The sequence below is a fragment of the Misgurnus anguillicaudatus genome, chromosome 18 (assembly GCF_027580225.2).
Source record: "Misgurnus anguillicaudatus chromosome 18, ASM2758022v2, whole genome shotgun sequence".
Taxonomy (NCBI): domain Eukaryota; kingdom Metazoa; phylum Chordata; class Actinopteri; order Cypriniformes; family Cobitidae; genus Misgurnus; species Misgurnus anguillicaudatus.
Window position 1 is genome coordinate 5,197,564 of NC_073354.2, and position 25,885 is coordinate 5,223,448.

A 25,885-nucleotide genomic window follows, 5' to 3' on the forward strand; every position below is an offset into this window, starting at 1 on the left:
AATACAGTCTCCTGAGGTTGCGTATAAATAGCACAAAGTGTAAAACTCGTGCAATACATACGCCAAATTCCACTTTGGCGTGCATATGATACGCAAGTCCTTCCCATTCACTTAAACGGGGCATCTTTTTTTGTCGTTTTATTTATTGGTTTCTCAATTTTTTTCTGTTTTTTAAACCATTTTCGCTTGGGTTTAGGGTTAGATTTTAGATTAGCTTAATAAGGTTATTTACTATACAGGTTTCTCAATGTTTTTGTCCATATTTAAGCCATGGTCGCTTGGAGTTGGGGTTAGAGTTGGGGTTTGGGTTAGGATGTCATTTTTATATAACAAAAAATTGTTCTAACCCTAAACCCAAGATGCCCCGTTTGGGTGAATGGGAAGGACTTGCGTATCATATGCACGTCAAAGTGGAATTTGGCGTATGTGTTGCACGAGTTTTACACATCGTGCTATTTATACGCATTTTTAGGAGACTGGGCTGCTTAAAGGCACAGCAGCAAAAAAAAAACAAAAAAAAACATTATAAGTGGACCACAGGGGAAATATAAAATGATACTCACTTGCAGAAATTTCTTTTGTATTTCTTTTCTTGCGTTTCATTTTCTTTGCATCTCATCTGTTTAAGTTTTAAATTACAGTAGACGTCTCTCTGTTGTTCAATGATTGAAACGTTTGATTTCTTCTTTGATGATTTTATTATCATTCAGTTTACACGACAGGGCAGAACATGGTGCTGAATATTGAAACAATCATCTAGCTTTGCTTTATCACAGAGGGAATAAATACTCATAAGCTACAGTATAAGATGACATTACTGAGGCTAATGATTTTTTTCTTGGAGCGCTTGTTCTGTGCCCTGTGAGGAGCCAGAGACCCAACGTTTTTCCTTCCTTTTCCAATCATTTTGGAATTAAACAGTGGACAAGTTCCAAGTATAATCAATGTGTTTTTTCTTGAGTTAGATTTAACTTACTGCCAGCATGAATATTCACAGATAGACTTGAACATTACGTATTAAAAAGCCTATAAAGACAGAGAGAGAGAGAGAGAGAGAGAGAGAGAGAGAGAGAGAGAGAGAGAGAGAGAAAGCACAAGTTTTTCTCTTTTCTGTCAATTTGCGAAGCAAATTCAGGCAACTTTACTATATAAATTTTCCCTAAGGGGATATTCAGAGACTCCTTTATGTAACCTGAGGGGTCAATGTTTGGTTGGTTAAAGCAACACTAAAGAGTTTTTTTTACCTTAAATTAATGTTTCCAAAAAAGTTTCAGTCGTTCATCCACTCAAAACAGGGTGAACAGCACTTTCACATTCGCTTTGCAGCTCTCTATCGGCCAAAACCGCACTAAAGAAGTTTCCAACCGTCGGGTCGCGGTCCTGTAGTTCGAGTGAAAACTACAAAATCTTGCTCTACGGCAGACCTACAATCCAATCAGAGCCAGCTATGCTGCAGTAGGCTAAATTATTTACGACAGTGGTAATGGACAATTATACTTCCAACCTGTAGGGGGAGCAAAGAGCAAAAACTCCTTAGTGTTGCTTTAACTTGATTCAGTTACTGTAGCCCCTGCTGGTAGATGCTGTAACTACACCATGGTGTAGGCAAAGGGAAAATTTCTCAGATAATAGGCATTTAAAGGTGTGGATCCATTTTGATAAATAAATGTACAAGATGACGACCTAGGTGATGAAAGAAAATAATAAGCGGGCGTGCACACCAAGGCGTTTATGCCCGTGGCCGGACTATGTTTTTATTGTTTTTATCGGCTGAGGGTCGAGAGTTGAAAAATATTAAACTTTGGGTGAACTGCTCAGCTCCTCAATGTCAGCTCTTACATGCAGAGGTGTATAATACTTAAGTATTTTAGTTACATTTTCCAAGCATCTATGCTTTATCAGAGTGTTTGTCTTGGGGAAAAAATTACTTTTCTTTACTAAAATATGTTCACTACATTCTAAAGCATAAAATCATACTGTGTATTCATTATATATTGCATATTAAAATTGATTTAATGCCTAATTACATAAAAATTGTGTACTTTTACTTTCTTGAGAAAAAGTACGAAAAAATGACTAGATGTTTAATGTACTTAAATATTAAACATAAACCAAAAACTTGAAATAATGAAATGTAGTGGAGTAAAAATTATGATAATATGCTTTGGAATGTATGTTTGCCAAAGAAAAACACTAATAAAATATGAATAATTGAAAATTTACTTTTATGTAGAAAGTAAAAATACTTAAGTATGTTGTCCAATCACAGTCAAGGGGGGACAGGACAAATATCACAACAACCAACTGTTGCATTGTTCAACGACTGATAAACAAAGCAGAAGTAAAAAATCTTTGAAATCTTAAAAAAAATCTAGTATCAAAAACAAGCAAATCAACATTTAAGAATAGAGTGATACAGTCTACTATTATTATTTACCTAAATTGAGTATGTGTGTGATGAAACTCTTGTTTTCTCTTCTGTTGATACAGTAGTTGGTACCACAAGTGTTTTTTTCTAGGCAGTATAATAACTTGTATCCACCCGCCAGCAGGCGTAAATACGATGTCACTATTTACTTTTTCACCTTAAAGGAAGGCTGCACCCTGCGAGTCGCTTTTCCATCTAATTACTGTAGTCACTGACAGCATGCTAGACTGGTAATTTGATTTATATTGAGTTACACAAGGAATGGATTAACGGCTAATAAAAAATGCATAGCACCGCCTTTGCAGTCAGCGCATTTGTCACGGGCCTTTACATTCCTTCATTTGCCCTTTATGCAGCGCTTTGAGCGGTGAATGAAAAATAGACCTGTGATTTCATTCATACTGCCATGCTCTGGGATGGAGAAAAGAAACAGATTTACAGGCCTGAATCTGTTCAATGAATGTTGTATGTTATAGTTGTAAATTGCTAGTGCTGCTGTCTGTTAAAGCTAAAGGTCCACCTTTTCACCTTCCATATCCTTGTATTACCTTTAAATATATCATTTTAATGATTCTTTTTCATTAATAAAATTGTCATTTAAATACAGTAGACTACAATGGAGAAAGCAGTATTCTGTTTTATATGAGGTGTCACTGCCGAAGAATGCATGCTGAATGTTTCCTAGTTTCCCAAGCCATGCATGAAGAATACATTGGTGGAGTCTTTGAGTCTTTAAGCTGAAGCCGAATGTACATCTCACACCAGCTTCCACTGTGACTAAATATACACTGTAAAATATCACATCATCAATAAGTCACAGTTCACATAGACATTACTTTAACTCATACAAATCATTTAAGCAATTTCAACTTTTTTATAAGTACAGCATCTGAAAAAGATTGAACCTGACCTTGAGACAGAATGACTCCCATGTGGAAAATAATAATAATAATAATTTTAAAGATGTTTTAAAATAAACAAAAATGGCAAAAAATGTATGAAATATATAAAATATATTAAATTAATTTTTACAAATGCTTACGAAAATGTACCATATGTTTACCAATATATTTTAGAGCCATTTTTTGTATATTTTGAAATGTATTTTAAAGCATTTATGTTCACGCACTTTGGAAGAAAAACTTTGTATATTACAAAACTGTAAACTTAGCAGAACATAAAAGATTGAAATTAAATATATTTTCAACTGCAAAAATATATTATAAACCGTAAAAAAATGCTTACATACTCACACGTTTTACACTTACACTTTATATATTTAATATATGTTGACCATATTTTTTGACCAGGAAAAATATATTATTGCTGTATGAGTTGTAAAATTTGAAATTTATTTTTTGCCCCTGAAATACATTTTAAAATACAGTATGTGTTAGTACATGAAGTTTAAACTAAATATATTTTCAAATTCAAAAATGATTAAGCTTACTTTCTAGAAAATGTATTTAGCATATATTTAAAAACATATTTTTGGCCAAAGAATTTTTTTTACCATATGGGAAAGGAAGCCCTCAAGGATCGCCATCCAGGAGAGACACAAGATCCGAGAACCAGACTTAAGCTGGCCAGAACAGAGCCACTAGGTGAACTCGGTCTTGGTAACCCTTCGCTAAGACACCTGGGAGCAAACCTATAAGTGGAAAGACATACACAAAAAAAGACTATCGTAAATCACATCTGTACAATGGCATCCAGCCCCATTGTGGCTAAATGAGTGAGAACAAACCAGAAAGGTGCAGTGGGTCAAATCCTCAGAGGTGAAAAAGACCAATTCAGCCGTACCTTTGCCATACAGTTTCCAGCACCTGAGGGTGGAGCCACTACTCCCCGGGGCTTTTGCTCCTGCCTCAACATAATATCTGCTCCTATATTTACACATTTATCCTTAAATGTAAACTGTCCACAGGGATCTCCCTGAAAAGGTGTTGTAAATGCAGCCTGATCTGATGACTGATGTAATAGACCAATGGAGGTGTAGTCAAGGCCAACTACAATGCAATCTTGCAGAGCACAGTACAGGTTTCCAGCACCCCAATTTTATGTGCATTTTAAAGTATAGCATAAGAAACAAGAAATGGCAACACCAAATTTTGGATAAAAATCTCTTAATTCGCAATCATTTAAGGTGGTTTTGGACTTATGCGATAAAGAGAAAATGCAAATAATGGGAGATGGAAACGCATCTGCCGAATAAATTCTGACTTAGCGAACATTAACCCTCTGGGGTCCGACCATTTTGGGACACTGGCAGAGGTCGTGACATGCTCTTACATTTGGTCTTTTTTCAGTTGCTTTAAAACATAATAATGGCAAGTGTCTCATAACACTGCGTTCAACACAAACTGGGCTACAATATTATATGAGCTACATGTATGTACATGTTTGTATGTTTTTTAGAAAAATAATGTTTATGCGTGGTTTTTAAAAAAAGCTAATTTTTAAGTCACTGATATAAGTCCTCAAAACACATACTAAACATGTTTTCAGAAGACTTTTCTAAACAGAATCTAGTAGTCTAGAGTTTTTCTTTAAAATGATGTGAAAATCATTCTGCCTACTTATTCACATAAAACAATATATTGATTTAGAAATTGTAAAACAATTTTTTGTATAGAGAGGCCGTATGGGAGAAGCATTGATTGACAGCTAAGGAAACAAAAGACTCGCATAATGAGCTGCATAATGAGCCTTTAGGCAGGAATGTGAGAGGGAACTACAGTAAAGAATAAGAGGATGAATCTATACATGTTTGTTTGTGGTTTATTAGGAAAGACAATATAATATAACAATATAATCAAAAAAGAAATGAAGGTCATTTTCAGTTTATTTGGAAACGAACCCTATACTAAAAACCGTACTCTTTTTACTTCAATGCAGATTATATAAACAGGCAATATTTGTTTTCGATTATAATCAGCTTGTTTAAAAGTAGACATTTCAGGCTTTTTTGGATATGTGTGTGTATCATGTTTGTGTGACGAGTATTCGCGGAGTTTCAATTGATTTTTGTAACGTGTTTTGAGAGACAGCTGGCGGAGACAGAAATGTCTGAATGCGCACCCTGTTTATTTTCTTTATTTGACAAAAACACAAAGATTTGTTGTTATTGTGAATGTACACATATTAAAGAAGACCCTTTACAGTTTTAAATGATGTCAAACACGTAAGTGTATGATTATTAATAATGGACTATTATAAGTTGATTCTGCCATGATAAGGAGAAAACACGTTAAAACGCATGTGCCACGTTTTTGGACTCCAGGGGGTTAAACCCACAAGACTGATTATTTAGCTGTTTCCGCTTTCGTTTTCTTTTCCATATATGGTGCCCGACGCCATCGCAATGCCCTTGCTGCTAGTGCCTGCATCAAACATTTTGCATTTCTCCTTCTTTGCACAGCATTCAGTTTGGCACAAGCTGCACTGCTAGTACATTTATAACTTCCCTACAGTAATTGTAACTAAATGCAGTCCTGTGTCCATTTACTAAGCGTGGCTTGTTTTATTTACTGTTGGTTATTAGATTATCAATACCATCAACTTGACGGAAATGCACCTAATTTGCCTTTTTTTCATTTTTGCACATTTGGAAAAGATTTGCTTCACGTACAGTATACGTAGTCCCTTGTTAATTTGGTATACTAAGAAGTATCGGCTGTAGAAGCCTGATACAATGCAATGGCCTCTTTGACCAAGAGAGACTCACCCCCCCAGTCACATTAGCTACAAACGACAGAGACAGAGCGACAGGCTACCATTCATTTTCAATGGAAGTGGCCGTTTGCCAGCGACAAGCGACGAGCTCGCCGCTGCGCGAGCAAGGCGGGGACAAAATAGACAAGCAGGCTATTTGATGAGCGATGCGACAAAGCGACTGCCAATCAGAGTGAAGGAGCAGCATGACGTAGGTCTGTGGTCGAGTCTGAGAAAATAATTCAAGATGGCGGAAAATGCGTATTTATGTATATATCTGATAAGTTTTGCATTTTATCTCATATATTTCGTTACTTTTATCGAGAAATTAAATCTAAAAACACCGTTATTGTAACTTAACAATACCTCTAAAGTGACTTTTGATACCGCTTTTAGAAACTAGCCAAGGAACGCCCATCAAGCGAGTGCGTGTCGCTCAGTGTTGTTCACTTTTGTAGCTAATGTAGGGTAAAGGGGGTCGCACACTGGATGAGAAGCGCCACGCCGTGTAGCGTTGCGTCTAGGACAACTTAGAGGTATCGTACACCAGACGTGCACATTAAATAGAGCGAGCTTAGTCAGATAGCGTCTACTTCAACATGCAAAATATACTGTACGTTAGCAGCCAATGTTAATCGCTAATGATTTCGGACAAATATGATGTTATTTAATGTTAAATTACATGAGGGGCACTCTGTGGTGCGACAGGGATTTGAGCAGCATCCAGAATCACAGCCGATAGCCGCCATTAGGTACCGCCCTTGTGCATACATTCATGGAAAATGATTTGTTCTATTTTTAGATTCATGGTGCTACCCAACGCAGCGCTTCTCGTCCGGTGTGCGACCCCCTTGAAGCTCTTGAGATAAAATTTGTTCCAATCCAGACATTAGGTATGAGTTTCTATGCTGTCAAATGATCTGGAATAGAAATCATCCTCTAGATATTTGAAAGTGAGCTGGCGTGTCTGGGTCCCTGAATGCAGCTGACTGCATCCTTTATGGTACCTATCGATGACTTTGTTAACTGCTCCAGGAGAAAGGTTTTATCTTCTTGATCCCCTAGTTGGGCCAAAGATGCCTCTCTATAAGAACCGTGGAATGGTGCAAAATTTGACTTTTCACAAATTTAACTTTCATTAATATTAATAGCAAAATAAGAAGAAAATGGATAGAGGCCTGCAGGCTTGGCCCCTAATGAGGTCATCCATAGTAGCCAATTTAATGAAACTCTGACAAACCAAAAGCATTTTCCTTTTCCTGTTGATTTGTTTTTTTTTTTCAGACAGTTCTCACAAGGTACTCAAGCTAGAAATACTACTTGTTTACTGTATAATATGTATAGTTGTTTGCGTGTTTGTTCTTTTAATGTGAATTTTGCAAGCCACATCCAGTCTGCCTGTTGAGCACAACGCGGTTTGATTTTTGAGAAAATGAGTCCCAAAGTGATTCTTACAGCTTTGCTGCTTCTTCAAGTAACATTTTCACGGTTTGCTTTCAGCACCTGCTTGCATGGCAGGCAATCTCGGATGTTTAGCCCCTTATTGTAGGAGGTCGTAGAGGTTTTTTATGAGTAAGAGAAGAAGAGCCATTTACCACACAGCTATAGAGAGGATGGATTTCCACCCACCAGCAATTTGAGGGCAGGTAGCTTTTAACGTATCTGTGCCGAAGCAAATAAAATATTCAGATGTGTTTGAGTGTGTGTGACAGGAGGTTGTCGATAACTCAACAGTAGAATGAATGGCTGAGTAGTAAGCAGTAAGCGTAGGCTGTGTGTTTATCCCTAAAACTGGTGACCTCCAACTATCGGCCTGCTGGCCAGATCTGATATGTCAGTCAGATATATGCGCCCTCCAAATGATTCAGATGAATGTGGGTGTGTAGCCTGGTGTACCAGAGCACTCGCTGGCCAAAACTGCAATCCACATCCAGACCAGACCATGTGCTTATAATTTTTTGTGGCCATATGGCCTAGTTTTACAAATATATATTTTTATGCCTTGTTCAATCAAATGTATTTATGCAAATAACCTAGCTATGAACAAATCTGCAGTCATGAAAAAAGCCACACAGTGATGTGTCAGCCCATGGTCATAGTGGCACCCCTGATAAAAACCTTCAACAAATGTTTTGAGCAGAGAAAGACCATATGTGTCTTCATACTGCCTGGGTGACTGATACAGAACAGAAATGAGAGAGAGAGAGAGAGACAGAGAGAAAGAGAGAGAGAGAGAGAGAGAGAGAGAGAATTATGAGATAATTAAATAGAGGAAAGTGAGCTGTAGTCAGAGAGACAGAAAAAAAGAATAAATAACAAGATCCTCCATCATTACACCTCTCTTTATTTCTCACTCACAGCGTGTCTGTCTTCATCTGTCTCTCTTAGATTTTAATAAATTGTAATAAATGGTTTAGTAATTGGGTTCATAAACAAAACATGCGTCTCATAATGGGCCCAAAAGAATTTAATAAAATTGAAAGCTGGCTCCAAAATCTGATTTGATGAGCAGCACCATTGTGAATGCACACCTGTGATCACACAAGTATAATATATGAAGAGTTTGGTTCCAAAACGTGATAAACGGCATTTAAAAAAAATTAGTTAGCGCCAAAAGCAGTATTGTATCAGGTATTAAAAAGTAAATTCTTAATTTTACGCAAAATCCGATATCCGTCGTGTTATTCTGTCATCTTTTCTCCCTTTTTTCCCAAAACACGATAAACGACACTCATCCTTTTCTGCAAAATGCAATGAATCCTCTTAACAAACCACAGCGCATTATTCCACGCATTGTAAACAATAATGGCGATGCTTTGAATACGCACAGAATCCTAGTTTTCCTCATCAACTTTGTACTTTGTGATCAACAAACAAACAAAAACAAAATAATACTTTGATGGCATTGATAAACCTGTGGTGGTTTTCTGTGGCGGGGAAGAAAGTCATTAAAATCGAATAAGTCGGGCGAAGGACAAATGTCAGCTGTTGCTTGTTCTCACTCAACAGCATCAAGCTTCTCTTATGCTAACATATTGAACTCAGGGGATCTTATGAAAAACTTCAATGAAGTCAATGAAAATCACGCAGGACCAAAACAATTTACAGCTGATCGCTGTCAAAAAAGTTCAGTGATGACGTCCCAAGGATGACAGCAGCAATGACAGTGTTCGAAGTAAGTGTTTTGATTAATGCCATAAATGTTTATTTTTTTAATCAGTGTGTACAACTAGTCAACTAAATGAATATAACATGGCAAACATGAATGCACATTTAAATATTGATTCAATAGATTTATAGCATTTTGAAAAAAAAACTTGTGCACTGAAAAAAATGATTCATTGAATTTAATCAATTTTTTTAAGGTAAGTGGTTGCAATCAATTTATTTAAGCTACATTTTAACAAAAAAGATTAGTAAAGTAAAATAAAATATAAAACTTTTGTTTAAATGTAGCTTAAATAAATTGATTGCAACCACTTACCTTAAAAAAATTGATTAAATTCAATTAATCATTTTTTCAGTGTGGATTTATTGCATTTTGCGAAAAAAATAATCAGTTTTTATAATAAATCTTTGAAAATCAAATTATGGATTACAATTTTTATTATGAGTAACCTAAAGATGCTATGTGAAAGTTTGTAACAGAAAATAGTGGTTTTCATCTTGTCACATTCTTGGTATAGAAAACACATTTTACCCAAATTAGTCAAAATAGATTTATTGCGTTTTGAAACCAAACTCTTTATATATTTATACAACAGTTCTTTCTGGTTCTGGAATATAATTGGCTAAGAGCTCTTCCCAGCCATGAGATATTGTACTGATAACATAACAGTAACTGCTTCGACGTTTGTATCATTACACCACCTCTGGGCATTTTAGTATTAGTGAGGAAGGCTTCTTTAAACACTCGAGTCATACGCTCATCTCTGACTGGAATAAGCTGCCACCAAAGTGGATGGTCACACACACATCTGCGGACTCAAACGCTGTTTTGAAACACTTTCCATGTGTCTCAATAAGTTCCCTAGCTCATGAATCAGTCTATGAATCCAACGGAATGAAAACAATATTTTTTTCTTTATCTGGAGCGTCCCTGTTTTCACATTTCTCCACTCCAAAGTGCCCTTAACTCTTTCACCGCCAGCGTTTTTTAAAAAAGTTGCCAGCCAGCGCCAGTGTTTTTCATGATTTTCACCAAAGTTTAATGCCTTCCAGAAAATGTTCTTCTTTAAATATATAAACATACAATATACCAAATGAAAGAACAGACCCTCTGCTTTCAAACAACAAAAAAACCCCGTTTCATCCTACCTTCAGCAGTTCTTTTGTAATCAGCTTTTGAATATGGGTAGGTTTCTGCAAAAACACCACATTTTGAGTAAAAAGCAGAGATAATTCCATTTTTGTGACAGACTTTTCATAGAGATCCCATTCAGAGCGATCTTTAAAACAGACACGGACATGCAGCCGCTTGCCATAGGGCAATACTTCCGGGTTTAAAAAATTGCGGATAGTAGCGGTATTGCGGAAAGACGGAAAATCTCGTCACTGGCGGGGAAGCGTTTTCTCTTAATTGACGAGATATCTCGTCAATGGCGGTGAAAGAGTTAAAAGGATGCAAAAACGGAGTTTGTAACTGCGGGTCAGGACACTGGTATAATTGATGACAGGCCATTGAATTATTCAAAATAATGCATTCAACCTGATCTCACGAAAATCTGTGTTAGTCACTGAAAATTTAATCACTTCATCCGCGTCCATGTCACAGAATTCAGCTTTTTTCCCCAGTGTCACTTCCACAGATTTCTTGTGTCATTTTATATATTGTTTTCTCATAGTTTTGTCCTATTTTCTTATCATTGTCGCAGGAGGTTGGGGTTAGAATTACTTTCTGATACATTTTTAGACATCCTAACCCAACCCCCAACTCTAACCTCAACTCTAGGCGAGAATAGTTTTAAAAGTGGAAGAAAAACATGTAGAAACCAATACATTAAAGAACACCCTAACCCGAACCCCAAATCTAACCCAAACCGCAAGCAACAATGATTTAAAAATAGGAGAAGATGATACATAAAATGACACGAGAAATCCGTGGGAGTGACACGAAAAAGACATCTGTGCTCCCGTCACGGAAAAAATAAATAAATTCTGTGACATGGTAAAAACTCTGGGTTTGTTTTGATAATTTCTCTGAATCTGATCTTTAACCAAAGTCCCTCACAAAAAATGCAATTATCTCAGCTTAAAATGTGCATTTTTGAAGAACCCTACCCAAAATAAAACACATAAAATGTTCTGGAAGGCATTAAACTTTTGTAAAATCATAAAAAAATGCTGGTGCTGGCTGGCAACTTTAAATAAATGGGGAAAAAAACGCTGGCAGGGAAAGAGTTAATAGCCTAAATTTTAATATTTATTTATTGCATATTGTTATATTAGCTTGGCTTCATTTATGTATGTTAACATTTTAAACAATGAGAATAAAATCAACAAGTAAAACAAGAAGGTTTTGAGTAGACTGTATATCAAAGAAGTCGTCCTCCATATTGTTTTATCCATTGTGGTAGCCCTTGCTAACAAAAAGGTTGGGGACCCCTACACCTCATCACGTCATGTTTAATTCAGTGAGTGTCATCTAATATCTTAGAAATAATCCATTTGACTCCATTTCTGTGTAAAAATGTCTTAACATTTAAAAGTCTGATAAAAGAGTCTAGAAGTAAGATTTAATATAGGTGCAGTAATTACTTCTGATTCATCCAAAAGGTCAAATCAAGAATGTTGTGTTCCATACAATGTCCTTTTCTTTGTTCTGTCTTAAAAATATAAACTGCAGTTCAAAAGTTTACAGTCAATTGACTGAAAGGTATCTCATTATCTTAAATATCTAAAGGCATATGGTTACATTTTAGATTTCAGAAGTTTTTTTAGAAGTTTTCTATACATGGATTTCTCGGCGACTTCATCACTGCTTGCACACGCAACCGAGAGGCAGAAAGAAGAGACGTGTCTCGTGTTGGTGGCTAGTAGCGGTGTTTGTAAGTCAAAATGGCAAGGAGATGTTGTGTGGTTAACTGTGCAGTGTTGGGTGCTGATGTTTATCATACCAGTAGATACAGCTATTACTTTACTAGCCTAACATTATAACTCATACATGTATCACACTGCAAAAATAAAGACAGACAAACAGATCCAACTAAAATCAAGTTTTATTTAGTGAGCAGTTATATACAAAGCTTCAGTACTTAAAGGCGGAGTCCACGATGTTTGAAAGCCAATGTTGATATTTGAAATCACCTAAACAAACACGCCCCTACCCCAATAGAATCTGGACCTTCTGTTGATAGACCCGCCCCACACATAAGCAACCTGGCATTTGATTTGATTTTATTGGCTATAAGTGTGTTTTGGTAGTCGGCCCGTCTCCTTTTCCAACGCGTTTTTCAAACATCGTGGACTTCGCCTTTAAGGGTTGCAGTAGCGGACCAGCTCACCAATCAGGCTTTCTGCTTCTATGATGCGCATGCACCCTGTAATGTTTGTAAACAGGAAACCCGTGTATCGAAAAATTGAAAAAAAAAATATAATTGTACGAAACCTTTTGAATGGTATACAGTATTTGGATTATTCTGTTGTTTCCAAATAGTGTGTTGTGTGCTGTAGACAGGTGTAACTGTCAGTGATTGATAGTTTGATTTTACCATCAGAGTTCTTGTTAAATTAAAAATTTATGCATATATTTTATTTCCTTAATATTTAACCCTTTTGACAAAGCCATCTAATAACTGCTTATGTAGATCAAAAATAAGTCAATAAACATTATGTCTGCATGTACAGTACACTGGATTTGCTGGTCATGTGCATTTAATCTTTTTTTTAAAGAGCTGAGTGTAATGTTTTGTGTTTATGTGTCTCCACAGGTTTGATTATCAGGAGCTCTTACACAACTCCAGTTTCTGCCTTGTTCCTCGAGGCAGGCGGCTCGGGTCCTTCCGCTTTCTAGAGGCCCTCCAGGTTGGTGGCTCTGAACTTAGCCTGTTTATTTTTTATTTTTTTATTATATAATGCAAACACAGAAAGTGACTCATGTGCTGAATAATAAATGGAAAAACAAAACAAAACAAAAACAAATAAAACAAACAAACAAACATATTCGCTGCCCATACAAATTCAAACAAATAGCTGCTGTATATGTGCATTAAAGTTGCATATGGGTTTATAACAATGGATAATTCAATTCAATAATAAGATTAAAGCAAATTCATTAGGTTGAAAAAAAAGGGGGGGGTGTAGGATGAGAGAGATGACCATGAGTAGTTGTATTGTAGTAGGAAAATAGTTTTATATTGTATTCATTGTACATGTTGTAAGGTAATAAGCGAGTTTTTGGGGACAGATGGGGCACCCCATGACCCCGCAGGATAATTCCTGCCCCAGATCACCGCTCTCACGCCAACCCTAATATATTGCTTTTAGAATGGTGTCAAACAAAAACATCTAGTGTGTATTGCATTAAAAAAGTGGACGTGCAGTAGAGAACCAGACCAGTGCCCTTACGAAAAAGAAGTATACTTCAAGTTCATTTTATTAAGTATACTTAAGTAATGTTGGAGTATAGTTTAAAGTATACTTTATGTAGTAAGTGTACTAACATTTATGTTCTAGTAGTATACTTGTAAGTGTACTGCTTGAATACCGCTTGGGACTAAATTGGCCCACTTTTAGTATATAAAAGTATACTTCTAAGTGTACTATAAGTGTAAGAGTAGTCAACTTTAAGTGTACAACTAGTGCACAATTAGTTCTTCATTTGTACTGCAAGTGAACTCATTAGTATACTAGTAGTTTTCTAGACTTATACTTCAAGTGTACATGCAAATGTTCTGTTAGTGTACTCTTAGTAAACTAGTAGGTTACTAATTTTGTGCTGCAGGTATACTTCCAAGTGTTCTTTTAATTTATTTTTAGTTAACTAGTAGTTTACTAGTCATATACTTCAAGTGTACATGCAAGTGTTCTGTTAGTGTACTCTTAGTAAACTAGTAGGTTACTAATTTTGTGCTGCAGGTATACTTCCAAGTGTTCTTTTAATTTATTTTTAGTTAACTAGTAGTTTACTAGTCATATACTTCAAGTGTACATGCAAGTGTTCTGTTAGTGTACTCTTAGTAAACTAGTAGGTTACTAATTTTGTGCTGCAGGTATACTTCCAAGTGTTCTTTTAATTTATTTTTAGTTAACTAGTAGTTTACTAGTCATATACTGAAAGTGTACATGCAAGTTGTCTGTTAGTGTACTCTTAGTAAACTAGTAGGTTACTTATTGTATGCTGCTTGTGTAACAAAGCACTTTGACACTGAGGATCCATCTGCAGGTTTTTATTAAACACTCATATTCCAACAGGCAAGGTCAAACAACAGCAATGTCAGACAGGCAAACCGCTCAGCAATGACAGCCAGTACAAATCAAGACTTTGCGCTAACTGAATGTTTCCAGAGAGTTTATATAGGCTGTCCAATGAGCTTCAGGTGGCAGAGTAATCAGTCCAGGTATGAGGGATTATGGGAAATAGAGTCCAGAACGAAAGTTAATTTTCAGGGGATTCAGCCATATATATAGATACATATACAACCTCAAATCAGAAAAAGTTGGGACACGTAGAAATTTTGAATAAAAAAGGAATGGAATAATTTATAAATCTCATAAACTTATATTTTATTCACAATAAAATATAGATAACATATCAAATGTTGAAAGTGAGACATTTTGAAATGTCATGCCAAATATTGGCTCAATTTGGATTTTATGAGAGCTACACATTCCAAAAAAGTTGGGACAGGTAGCAATAAGAGGCCGGAAAAGTTAAATGTACATATAAGGAACAGCTGGAGGAGGACCAAGGTTTAGGAATAGGAATGGTGTCCCATTCTTGTCTAATACAGGCTTCTAGTTGCTCAACTGTCTTAGGTCTTCTTTGTCGCATCTTCCTCTTTATGATGCACCAAATATTTTCTATGGGTGAAAGATCTGGACTGCAGGCTGGCCATTTCAGTACTCAGATACTTCTTCTACGCAGTCTTGATGTTGTAATTGATGCAGTATGTGGTCTGGCATTGTCATGTTGGAAAATGCAAGGTCTTCCCCAAAAGAGACAACGTCTGAATGGGAGCATATGTGGTTATAGAACTTGGATAAACCTTTCAGCATTGATGGTGCCTTTCAAGATGTGTAAGCTGCCCATGCCACACGCACTCATGCAACCCCAAACCATCAGACATGCAGACTTCTGAACTGAGCGCTAATAACAACTTGGGTTGTCATTGTCCTCTTTAGTCCGGATGAAATGGCGTCCCCGTTTCCCAAAAAGAACTTCAGATTTTGATTCGTTGGACCACAGAACAGTTTTCCACTTTGCCAAAGTCCATTTTAAATGACCCTTGCCCAGGGAAAATGCCTGTGCTTCTGGATCATGTATAGATATGGCTTCTTTTTTGACCTATAGCGTTTTAGCTGGCAACGGCGAATGGCACAGTGGATTGTGTCCACTGACAATGTTTTCTGGAGCCCATGTTATGATTTCCATTACAGTAGCATTCCTGTATGTGATGCAGTGCAGTCCCAAAGATCCAAAATGATCCAATATTTGACATTTTTTTATTTATTATTTTTGTTTCATTAGCTCACTGATAGCATACGAAAGATTTAGCTTCAAATTGAAAGTACAATTAAAAGGTATATGTCAAGTATAAAAATTAATACACAGGAACATAATGTACTTTAAGTGCAATGTATATATATTTATAGTATGATGTTAAGTTCACTTAAAGTAGTAAAGTAGTATAGTAAAAGAATACTTGCAAGTATACCTGCAGCACACAATTAGTAACATACTAGTTTACTAAGAGTACACTAACAGAACACTTGCATGTACACTTTCAGTGTGACTAGTACACTGCTATTTAACTAAAAGTATAGTAAACGAATACTTGCAGGTATGCCTGCAGCACACAATTGGTAACTTGCTGGTTTGCTGGGGGTGCACTGGCAGAACACTTGCATGTACACTTTCAGTGTGACTGGTGCACTGCTATTTAACTAAAAGTATAGTAAACGAATACTTGCAAGTATACCTGCAGCACACAATTAGTAACTTACTAGTTTACTAAGAGTACACTAACAGAACAATTGTATGTACACTTCAAGTATGACTAGTACACTACTAGTTAACTAAAAGTATAGTAAAAGAATACATGCAAGTATACCTGCAGCACACAATTAGTGACTTACTAGTTTAATAAGAGTACACTAACAGAACAATTGCATGTACACTTTCAGTATGACTAGTACACTACTAGTTAACTAAAAGTATAGTAAAAGAATACTTGCAAGTATACCTGCAGCACACAATTAGTAACTTACTAGTTTAATAAGAGTACACTAACAGAACAATTGCATGTTCACTTTCAGTATGAGTACTAGTTAACTAAAAGTATAGTAAAAGAATACTTTAAGTATACCTGCAGCAGTAAATTAATAACCTAGTTTATTAACACTAAAGATTCTCCATAAAGATAATATACATTTGTACACTACATATACTTTCAAAATTTACTTAAAATATACTCTTTCTAAAGGATGCTAAATAATGTATTTTATAAATATGCTGTCAGTGCATTATTATAATGATAACTTTAACAGATAAAGTATACCTAAAGTAAACTTTAAAATAAGTTCAAATTATTATACTTTAAAAATTGCACAGAACTTTATCTCCAAGTATACTTTTAGAAAATATACTAAATTATAATTATTTTGAAATATGTTAAAAGTTTAATTGTAAGCAAATATGTTGTAAGCATACTTTCAATATATTCAAAGTAGTACATTTCTTTCTAAGTATATTTGTAATGTACTATTGCAAAGTTAAATATAGTTGAAATACAATAAAGTATATTTATTTTTCACCAGGGCTATTCATTCATTCATTACTTTATACTATATAAGTATATGTCAGTAAACAAGTATAGGCCAAATATACTTAGACATTTCTGTCAGTATAGGTCAAGTATACTTTATTACAATTTAAGTATATTTCTGAGAAAGACCTAAAGTACATTTTAGAAAAGTACATAAAAAGTAAACTGAAAGTATACTTTCTTATTTTAAGTTTAAAAGAAGTATACTTTAAGCACACTTGAATAAACTTCTTTTTCGTAAGGGTGGTCAGGTCAACACACACAACACATTGACCCTGTGTTATATTTTTATATTTAACAGTTGATAATGTATGAATATGTCATGGATCTACTAGTGTTTGATGCATTAAAAAAGTGTGATGTGTAGTGCAGAGCCAGGCCAGAGCAAAGGCCTTGTCAACATACACGCCACACTTGCCCTATTTTATACTTTGTTTGAATGTGCCTATGTCTGATTATTTAAAGTGTAGTGCCTGAAATAATAGTGATAATAATAATAATAAGGGTGTAAGGCATGAAAAGCGAGACCAGACTGAGGCTGGAAACCCCGGAGGAGAGATTACGGGGGACAACAAGGAAGCAAAAAGCCCCAGACCCAATGCCACACAAATTCACCCCTGATATATTTCTGTGTTTATTCAAAATAACGATTGAAAAAAAAGAATGTCAATCTCTCATCCTGTAAATGTGTGTGGGGGAGTATTATTTTGGCTGGTCTCAGACATAGAAGATAAGCTGAATTGTGAATGTTGTAAGGTAATAAGAGATGTCCAAGAGGGATGTGGCTGTAGTGTGTTATTATTAATAGAGTTGGACAGGTAATGCATTGAGATGTAGTCTATTAGCAGGTTTTTCCACGATGCAATATGAATTTTGTTTCTTGTTTTCCAGTTCATGAGGATTGTTTTCTTTGCGATGGTTAGCGCCACCAAAAGTAACTGACTATTTGTATTGTTAAAGTTTGTTGCTGATAAGTCTCCGAGTAGACAAAGGGATGGATCCATTGGGATGTGACATCCCAAAATGACAGATAATGATTTAGTGACACTTTCCCAGATTTGATTAATTGGAGTGCAATACCAAAGTGTGTGAACATATGTGTCTGGGGTATTTTGAGTGCAATATGCGCAGATTTCTTTGCCTGTTTAAAAACCTTTCATCAATTTCATTGGCTTGAATGTTTTTAGGGTGCTGCAGTTTGGAGCCCTGAGGTTACACTACACTGATGTAAAGGTTATTGGTATTGACATCCTGTCATCTTTTCACAAACACCCAGCGATTCTAATATTGAAGAAGAGATGTGAAAAGATCTATTAATAAACCCCCATCTATCTCTCTCTCTCTCTCTCTCTCTCTCTCTCTCTCTTTCTGGCCTCACACATACTGTATAAAAATGCAAAAAAAATTTCATGTATTAAAAATTTAGAACTGTTGGGACACCTTTTAGTTTTCTAGTAAAAAAAAATCATTTCCAGCAAAAGGCCTCAGTTCACCAAGACCAAGCACATCATAGGCATCACATCAGTAATCAGTGAAACCCCTGCTGCAACCACCACAGCAAGCAAGCATTGGTCCCAATTACACCACTGGCCTGAGCGGTCAGCGTAAAACCTAAGAGCCCAGACTGGACTCAATTTCTGTCTTTCTCCAGCAACCAAGGGTGTACTCACACTATGTGTACTGTACTGTAACTGAGTTCGCTTGACCCCCAGAGTACGGTTTGTTTGATCACTCAGTACCATACCAGGGTGTGGTACACTTGAGCTTTTCCTGGTACGTTTTGCAGAGGTGGTCTCTGGCACGGTACGCTTTGTTTCGGATGTGGGGTGTGAAGTAACCACTCGTTACAACCGAGGTATGCAGCAAAGCATTTGTGAAGCCACAACACGCACAACCTTGAGGCGGATGGGCTACTGTTGTGGTTTTCCTTTTCCTCAAATGAAACAATCTTCAGTCTTAGGTTCTGATTTCAAGAGATAGACTTTTATTTTCCGGACAAAACAAAAAGCAGAGGCCGCCCGGAGAATCCTCCCAAACCCAGTCTGCCGGCCTGGGAGGAATCTCCAAATCAGTCTGACCCTCCAAGCCAGGGCCTGGCAAATATACGGGTCCTTGTCCCCTCCCCTCATGGTTCAAACAATATGTTTCTGTTCAGACTTGTAACTTGAAGAATCACATGACAGTCCCCAGACCAGACCAGTGTCTCCTTTCCTTGACCTATTTGACCCTTGGCTATTTGCTAATACTAAAATCCTTTGTGCCCTGAAACATGAATACACACAGCTGGGTTGCAATAGCAATCCCATGGCAAACAAACTCCTGATCCACACACAGCCTAACACATAACATGCATAACTTCCTAACACATGATGCACCACACAGATGGCTTTTAAACTCCTGACTCACACACAGCATAACACATGACATGCATAACTTCATGGTAAACAAATTGCATGTGATTATAATGGTAAACTCATATTGATGTAGATTGGGATTAAAATAAACTTCTTCACTACAACAGTAGAAGACCCCACCGGGTACCACTCATCTCCACTACAAATAGGAAAAAGAGGCTACAATTTGCACGAGCTCACCAAAATTGGACAGCTGAAGATTGGAAAAATGTTGCCTGGTCTGATGAGTCTCGATTTCTGTTGAGACATTCAGATGGTAGAGTCAGAATTTGGTGTAAATAGAATGAGAACATTGATCCATCATGTCTTGTTACCACTGTGCATGCTGGTGGTGTGGTGTAATGATGTGGGGGATGTTTTCTTGGCACACTTTAGGCCCCTTAGTGCCAATTGGGCATCGTTTAAATGCCACGGCCTACCTGAACATTGTTTCTGACCATGTCCAACCCTTTATGATCACCATGTAACATCCTCTGATAGCTACTTCCAGCAGGATAATGCAGCATGTTACAAAGCTCAAATCATTTCAAATTGGTTTCTTGAACATGACAATGAGTTCACTGTACTAAAATGGCCCCCACAGTCACCAGATCTCAACCCAATAGAGCATCTTTGGGATGTGGTGGAACGGGAGCTTCATGCCCTGGATGTGCATCCCACAAATCTCCATCAACTGCAAGATGCTATCCTATCAATATGGGCCAACATTTCTAAAGAATGCTTTCAGCACCTTGTTGAATTAATGCCACGTAGAATTAAGGCAGTTCTGAAGGTGAAAGGAGGTCAAACACAGTATTAGTATGGTGTTCATAATAATTCTTTAGGTGAGTGTATATATTATAGATGAGAGTATTCAATGGCAATATGGCAATAAATATCCTCACAACATTATTATTTCTCAAAACTTTATGACAAAAATGAATTTCAAAGCTGTATTCTTAAAGTTATTCAAAGATGCATACATTATTCTGCATATGATTGAATATTAGAGTATTCATATAACGACAATGAACGTCTCATGGCAATAAATGTACATAACTTAACATAACAGCATTATGAAATTAATAAACAGACAAGGAAGCAGGATTAACATGTAAATTGTATTATTACTGGAAAAACAGCAATATTACTGAAATAAACTCTGAGGTACAGTAAATGCGTCAAACACGCTGTTAACCACACTTACATGTCTAAATAAGCAATAACAATGGAAAAAACATGACAAAAATTATACTTAAAAGGAAAATATTCTTACAGTTATTCAAAGATGCACACATTATTTCATATATTATGTTACTGAAACACACCAGTGGCTTTGCTGTCATCAGTATTAAACATGTTACCCCTCGAACCCCCCCCCCCCCCCCCCGTCACGGCTAGTCCGTGTCATGTTTTGTGTATTGCACTGATCCGTCTCACCTGGACTCTCATTGACTCATTAAGCCAATACACCACACCTGTCTTATGTTTAATTGTCTTTGTATTTATATGCCTTGTTTCTGTCACACCGGTTGCCGGTAGATTGTCATTGTCATTACTTCCATGTCTGTTCCTGTTCACGTTGGATGTTCCTGTGTTACTTACATGCCTGTTATTTTATTCCTCGTGTTTTGTTTCCAGTTTTATTATTAAATGTTATTTATTGGTTCGAACTCTGCGTTTGCGTCCTGTCTCTCCAACCCTGTCGTGACAGAATCTACCGGCCAGCACTGGACGCAGCGGGTTCACGGAGGGCGGCTCCCCCAGGAGTTTCGTCGAGGGGGAGTAGTGACATCGGGGTGTATTCCCCATCAGCCCCGATGTCTCTTGGGGACCACCGTGAGCGATCGCTCGCTCCCGCGAGCATGCGGGAGGAGGATCGGCCCAGGCGGTCCCCCAACGGTTGAGTCGTCGTCGACGGTCCCTCGGAGGACCACCATCCTGCTCGCAGGGGGATCCGGAACGGACCACGCCCGATCATTTCCCCGGGGTGGCTACCGAGAGAGGGTCTCCGTTTCCGCGAGGGGATGGGAGATGACTTCCGGGGGCAGCTGATCGTCGACGATTCCCAGGAGGGGGGTAATTCGTCTGCCTCGGTTCTCGGAGCGATCGCTCCGGTTCTCCTGGCGCAGTCCGGCCAACCGTTCCTGTTGGTCTCGTCCCGGCGGCTGCCGGCTTCGCCAGGGTCCCCAAGCCCTCCCCCCTCCCTTGGATTCTTGCTACCAGACTTTGTTTTTGTTTTGTGTTTATTTGAGTGTCTGGTAGCCACTCGTAGAGGGAGGGGTTATGTCACGGCTAGTCCGTGTCATGTTTTGTGTATTGCACTGATCCGTCTCACCTGGACTCTCATTGACTCATTAAGCCAATACACCACACCTGTCTTATGTTTAATTGTCTTTGTATTTATATGCCTTGTTTCTGTCACACCGGTTGCCGGTAGATTGTCATTGTCATTACTTCCATGTCTGTTCCTGTTCACGTTGGATGTTCCTGTGTTACTTACATGCCTGTTATTTTACTCCTCGTGTTTTGTTTCCAGTTTTATTATTAAATGTTATTTATTGGTTCGAACGCTGCGTTTGCGTCCTGTCTCTCCAACCCTGTCGTGACAGAATCTACCGGCCAGCACTGGACGCAGCGGGTTCACGGAGGGCGGCTCCCCCAGGAGTTTCGTCGAGGGGGAGTAGTGACATCGGGGTGTATTCCCCATCAGCCCCGATGTCTCTTGGGGACCACCGTGAGCGATCGCTCGCTCCCGCGAGCATGCGGGAGGAGGATCGGCCCAGGCGGTCCCCCAACGGTTGAGTCGTCGTCGACGGTCCCTCGGAGGACCACCATCCTGCTCGCAGGGGGATCCGGAACGGACCACGCCCGATCATTTCCCCGGGGTGGCTACCGAGAGAGGGTCTCCGTTTCCGCGAGGGGATGGGAGATGACTTCCGGGGGCAGCTGATCGTCGACGATTCCCAGGAGGGGAGTAATTCGTCTGCCTCGGTTCTCGGAGCGATCGCTCCGGTTCTCCTGGCGCAGTCCGGCCAACCGTTCCTGTTGGTCTCGTCCCGGCGGCTGCCGGCTTCGCCAGGGTCCCCAAGCCCTCCCCCCTCCCTTGGATTCTTGCTACCAGACTTTGTTTTTGTTTTGTGTTTATTTGAGTGTCTGGTAGCCACTCGTAGAGGGAGGGGTTATGTCACGGCTAGTCCGTGTCATGTTTTGTGTATTGCACTGATCCGTCTCACCTGGACTCTCATTGACTCATTAAGCCAATACACCACACCTGTCTTATGTTTAATTGTCTTTGTATTTATATGCCTTGTTTCTGTCACACCGGTTGCCGGTAGATTGTCATTGTCATTACTTCCATGTCTGTTCCTGTTCACGTTGGATGTTCCTGTGTTACTTACATGCCTGTTATTTTACTCCTCGTGTTTTGTTTCCAGTTTTATTATTAAATGTTATTTATTGGTTCGAACTCTGCGTTTGCGTCCTGTCTCTCCAACCCTGTCGTGACACCCCCCCATCCCACATAACCCCTGATTATAACCCACGTTGGCATAACAACAACAACCCAACATTGGGTCATCTTTAATCCAGCATGTGTTCTGTCCAATATTTACCCAGACATTTTAAGAGTGTATACTAATCTATACTGGTTAATTGCCTGGTATTTATGTGGTATTCAGGGGTCCAACAAAACACTGGTATTATGATAGTTTTTTGTTAATTGAATATAAATGAATATATACATAAAAAATAATTCCAGCTATATAAATTAATAATATAAATAATATAAAAATGTTAGCTTTTGATACTCATCAGGGCACTTAAAAAAATTTTACATTCAAGTAAAACACAAGACAGCTTGAAACATAAAGACATATTTTATATCATGTCAATTCTGACAAAAGTCTCAGGCCAATGTTTAGCCTGTCAAAATGAATATTTGTCCATAAAATATAGGAGGTAAACACAGGGTGTTTGAATTTTTTTGTATTTTCACATCACTCCAGTGTTGCCTCTCTGATGGGAAAACTTTGAAGATACATCAAAAGCCTTTTAGATGCTGCTGTATGTGGGAACTATGGGACTGTCCAACTGCTGTCAACCATGTCCATTTAGAAAAATACATGGAGAGAGAGAGAGAGAGAGAGAGAGAGAGAGAGAGAGAGAGAGAGAGAGAGAGAGAGAGATATGGGATATATGGGAAAGGCCTGTGTGAAAGGTTAAGTGGGATTACTAAAGTTACGGTCTCTGTCTGACTCCTGATATCTTCAGCACAAACCTCCTTAAGTCTTCCATATGACTGCTGGACAGGCAGGTGCAGTCTAGAATTTAAAACTGTCTCATACAGACCTGCAGCCGTGGACAAGGAGTGTTGGATTCCCACTATTTAAACCGTATTGGGTTTCTTCTATTTATGTTTTCCGTAAAAAAAAAAAGTATTAATTAACCTTATGCCAAGGTGCATATTACTACAGCTCTTAATCCTATCTCTGTAGGTCAATACAATGCAGAAGAACCTGCACCAAAATGCCGAAGCTCAAAAAGAAAACAGACATCACTTAAAGTAATCCATATAGCTCTAGTGGTTTAAATGTCTTCTGAAATCAAATCAAAGGTGTGAAAGCATTAATGTTTAATCTTGTTTTGTGATCATCTTAATTCACAGGATCATAAAGGAATGAACACGGAGTTATATTTGATATGAATAGCATTTGACTGTGTTCTAGGACAGTGGTTCTCAAACTTTTTCCCCTTGCGGCCCCCCTGGTGTACGGTGCATTCCTTCGTGGTCCCCCCAAAGAAAATTTATGACAAAAACTGTTCTAAGCAAAACAAATTAAGTTATACAAAGTAGTGCTGCTGGTTAGTAGCCTTATTTTTATTAAGTTTAATTACACAGAATTCATGATAAATGAATGTATTTTATAAAATGTCATAAAACTGGGGCCCCCCTGGCACCATCTCGCGGCCCCCCTGGGGGCCCCGGACCCCAGTTTGAGAACCACTGCTCTAGGAAACTGTTATTACTTTACCATAGACTCCCATAAGCTCAATAATACTTACAGTATTGATTGCATTTAATCATTTTAAAGCCAACAATGAGATAACAACTGCCTGAAACTAATAACACACGGTTTCACCTCACACATAAAACTAAAGTGTTTCTTTAAACAGCGAGTTTCTTTAAAAATGAAATGGTGTCTATACATTCAGTTACAGGCCAAAAACAACAAATATACAATAATTCTATTTTATTTATTATTTTTGGTTAATTTTAACTTTTTTTGTGATGCCAGTAAAAAATCTGGCATTGCAAGTTAAAAACTGAACCAAAATATTTCTTCCAGATCTGCTTTATTTTAAATAAAAGAAATACATAAAAAACAGATGGACATCAGGTTACATATAGTTTCATCCCACATGGAAAGAACCTATATGTGGATATAAGTGCATATATGAAACCTATATATAGCTTATATGCACATATATGCTGCATATATACAGCATATATGCACATATATAAAAATATATATGCGCATATATGAAACATATATGCAGCTAATATGCACATATATGCTGCACATATACAGCATATATGCCCATATATGATAATATATATGCTGCATATATGCAAAATTGAGGTGCATATATGTGCATATACAGGCCATATAGGTCTCCTGTATTGCTGCTTTATATCCACATAATATGAGCCCTATTAGTTATGTCTCCTATAAAGCAGGATCTGGTCATTTTAGCTCATATCTCACTTTGGCAAATGTCATACATGCCCAGCTCATATTTTCTATTATCAAGGCAATAACTAAGAACTAACAAAAAAAATGCAAGAACTTATGTATGTGCAAACACATGAAATTTGTATGTAATTGGCATTTTATGGAATTTAACTACACTCTATGAAAGGATGTGTTAATCCTATTTAACACACTATGTGTCATTCCATCTTGATTTTGAGTTTAATAAAGAAAAGGGGCAAGACGTGTTAAAACAACACAAAGTGTGTTGTCACAAAAATAACACAGAGTTGTGTTAAGTTAAGGACAACACATTAGATGTGTTATTTTAACACATTCGTTTTAAGAGTGTATGGCAAATACAGGGAGAAAAGTTATGATGTCTGCACGTTTAAAACATTTACAAGGTCTGTCTAGGACATGTATAACAAAATGGTTTACAATTTAACAGCTATTGTTTCAAGTTCTTTAACAGCTACTGTTTCAAGTTCTTTAACAGCGACAATAGCGCAGATGGTAGAGTGAGTTGTCTAATGATCGGAAGGTTGGGTGTTCGAATCCCAGCCGTGGCAGGTGAGATTGCATGTTTGTAATTGGAATGGTTGGATGTAT

At 37.6% G+C, this 25,885-nt stretch overlaps 1 protein-coding gene across 1 annotated transcript in view; it reads left to right on the top strand.

Annotated features, from left to right (window-relative positions):
* The window catches only part of LOC141350479 (exostosin-1), a 412,075-nt gene that overhangs the window by 298,578 nt on the left and 87,612 nt on the right, over positions 1–25,885 (top strand). Inside the window, exon 3 of the mRNA XM_073855643.1 lies at positions 13,072–13,165. Coding sequence (XP_073711744.1) covers positions 13,072–13,165 — 94 coding nt within the window. The remainder of the gene's footprint in view (positions 1–13,071; positions 13,166–25,885) is intronic.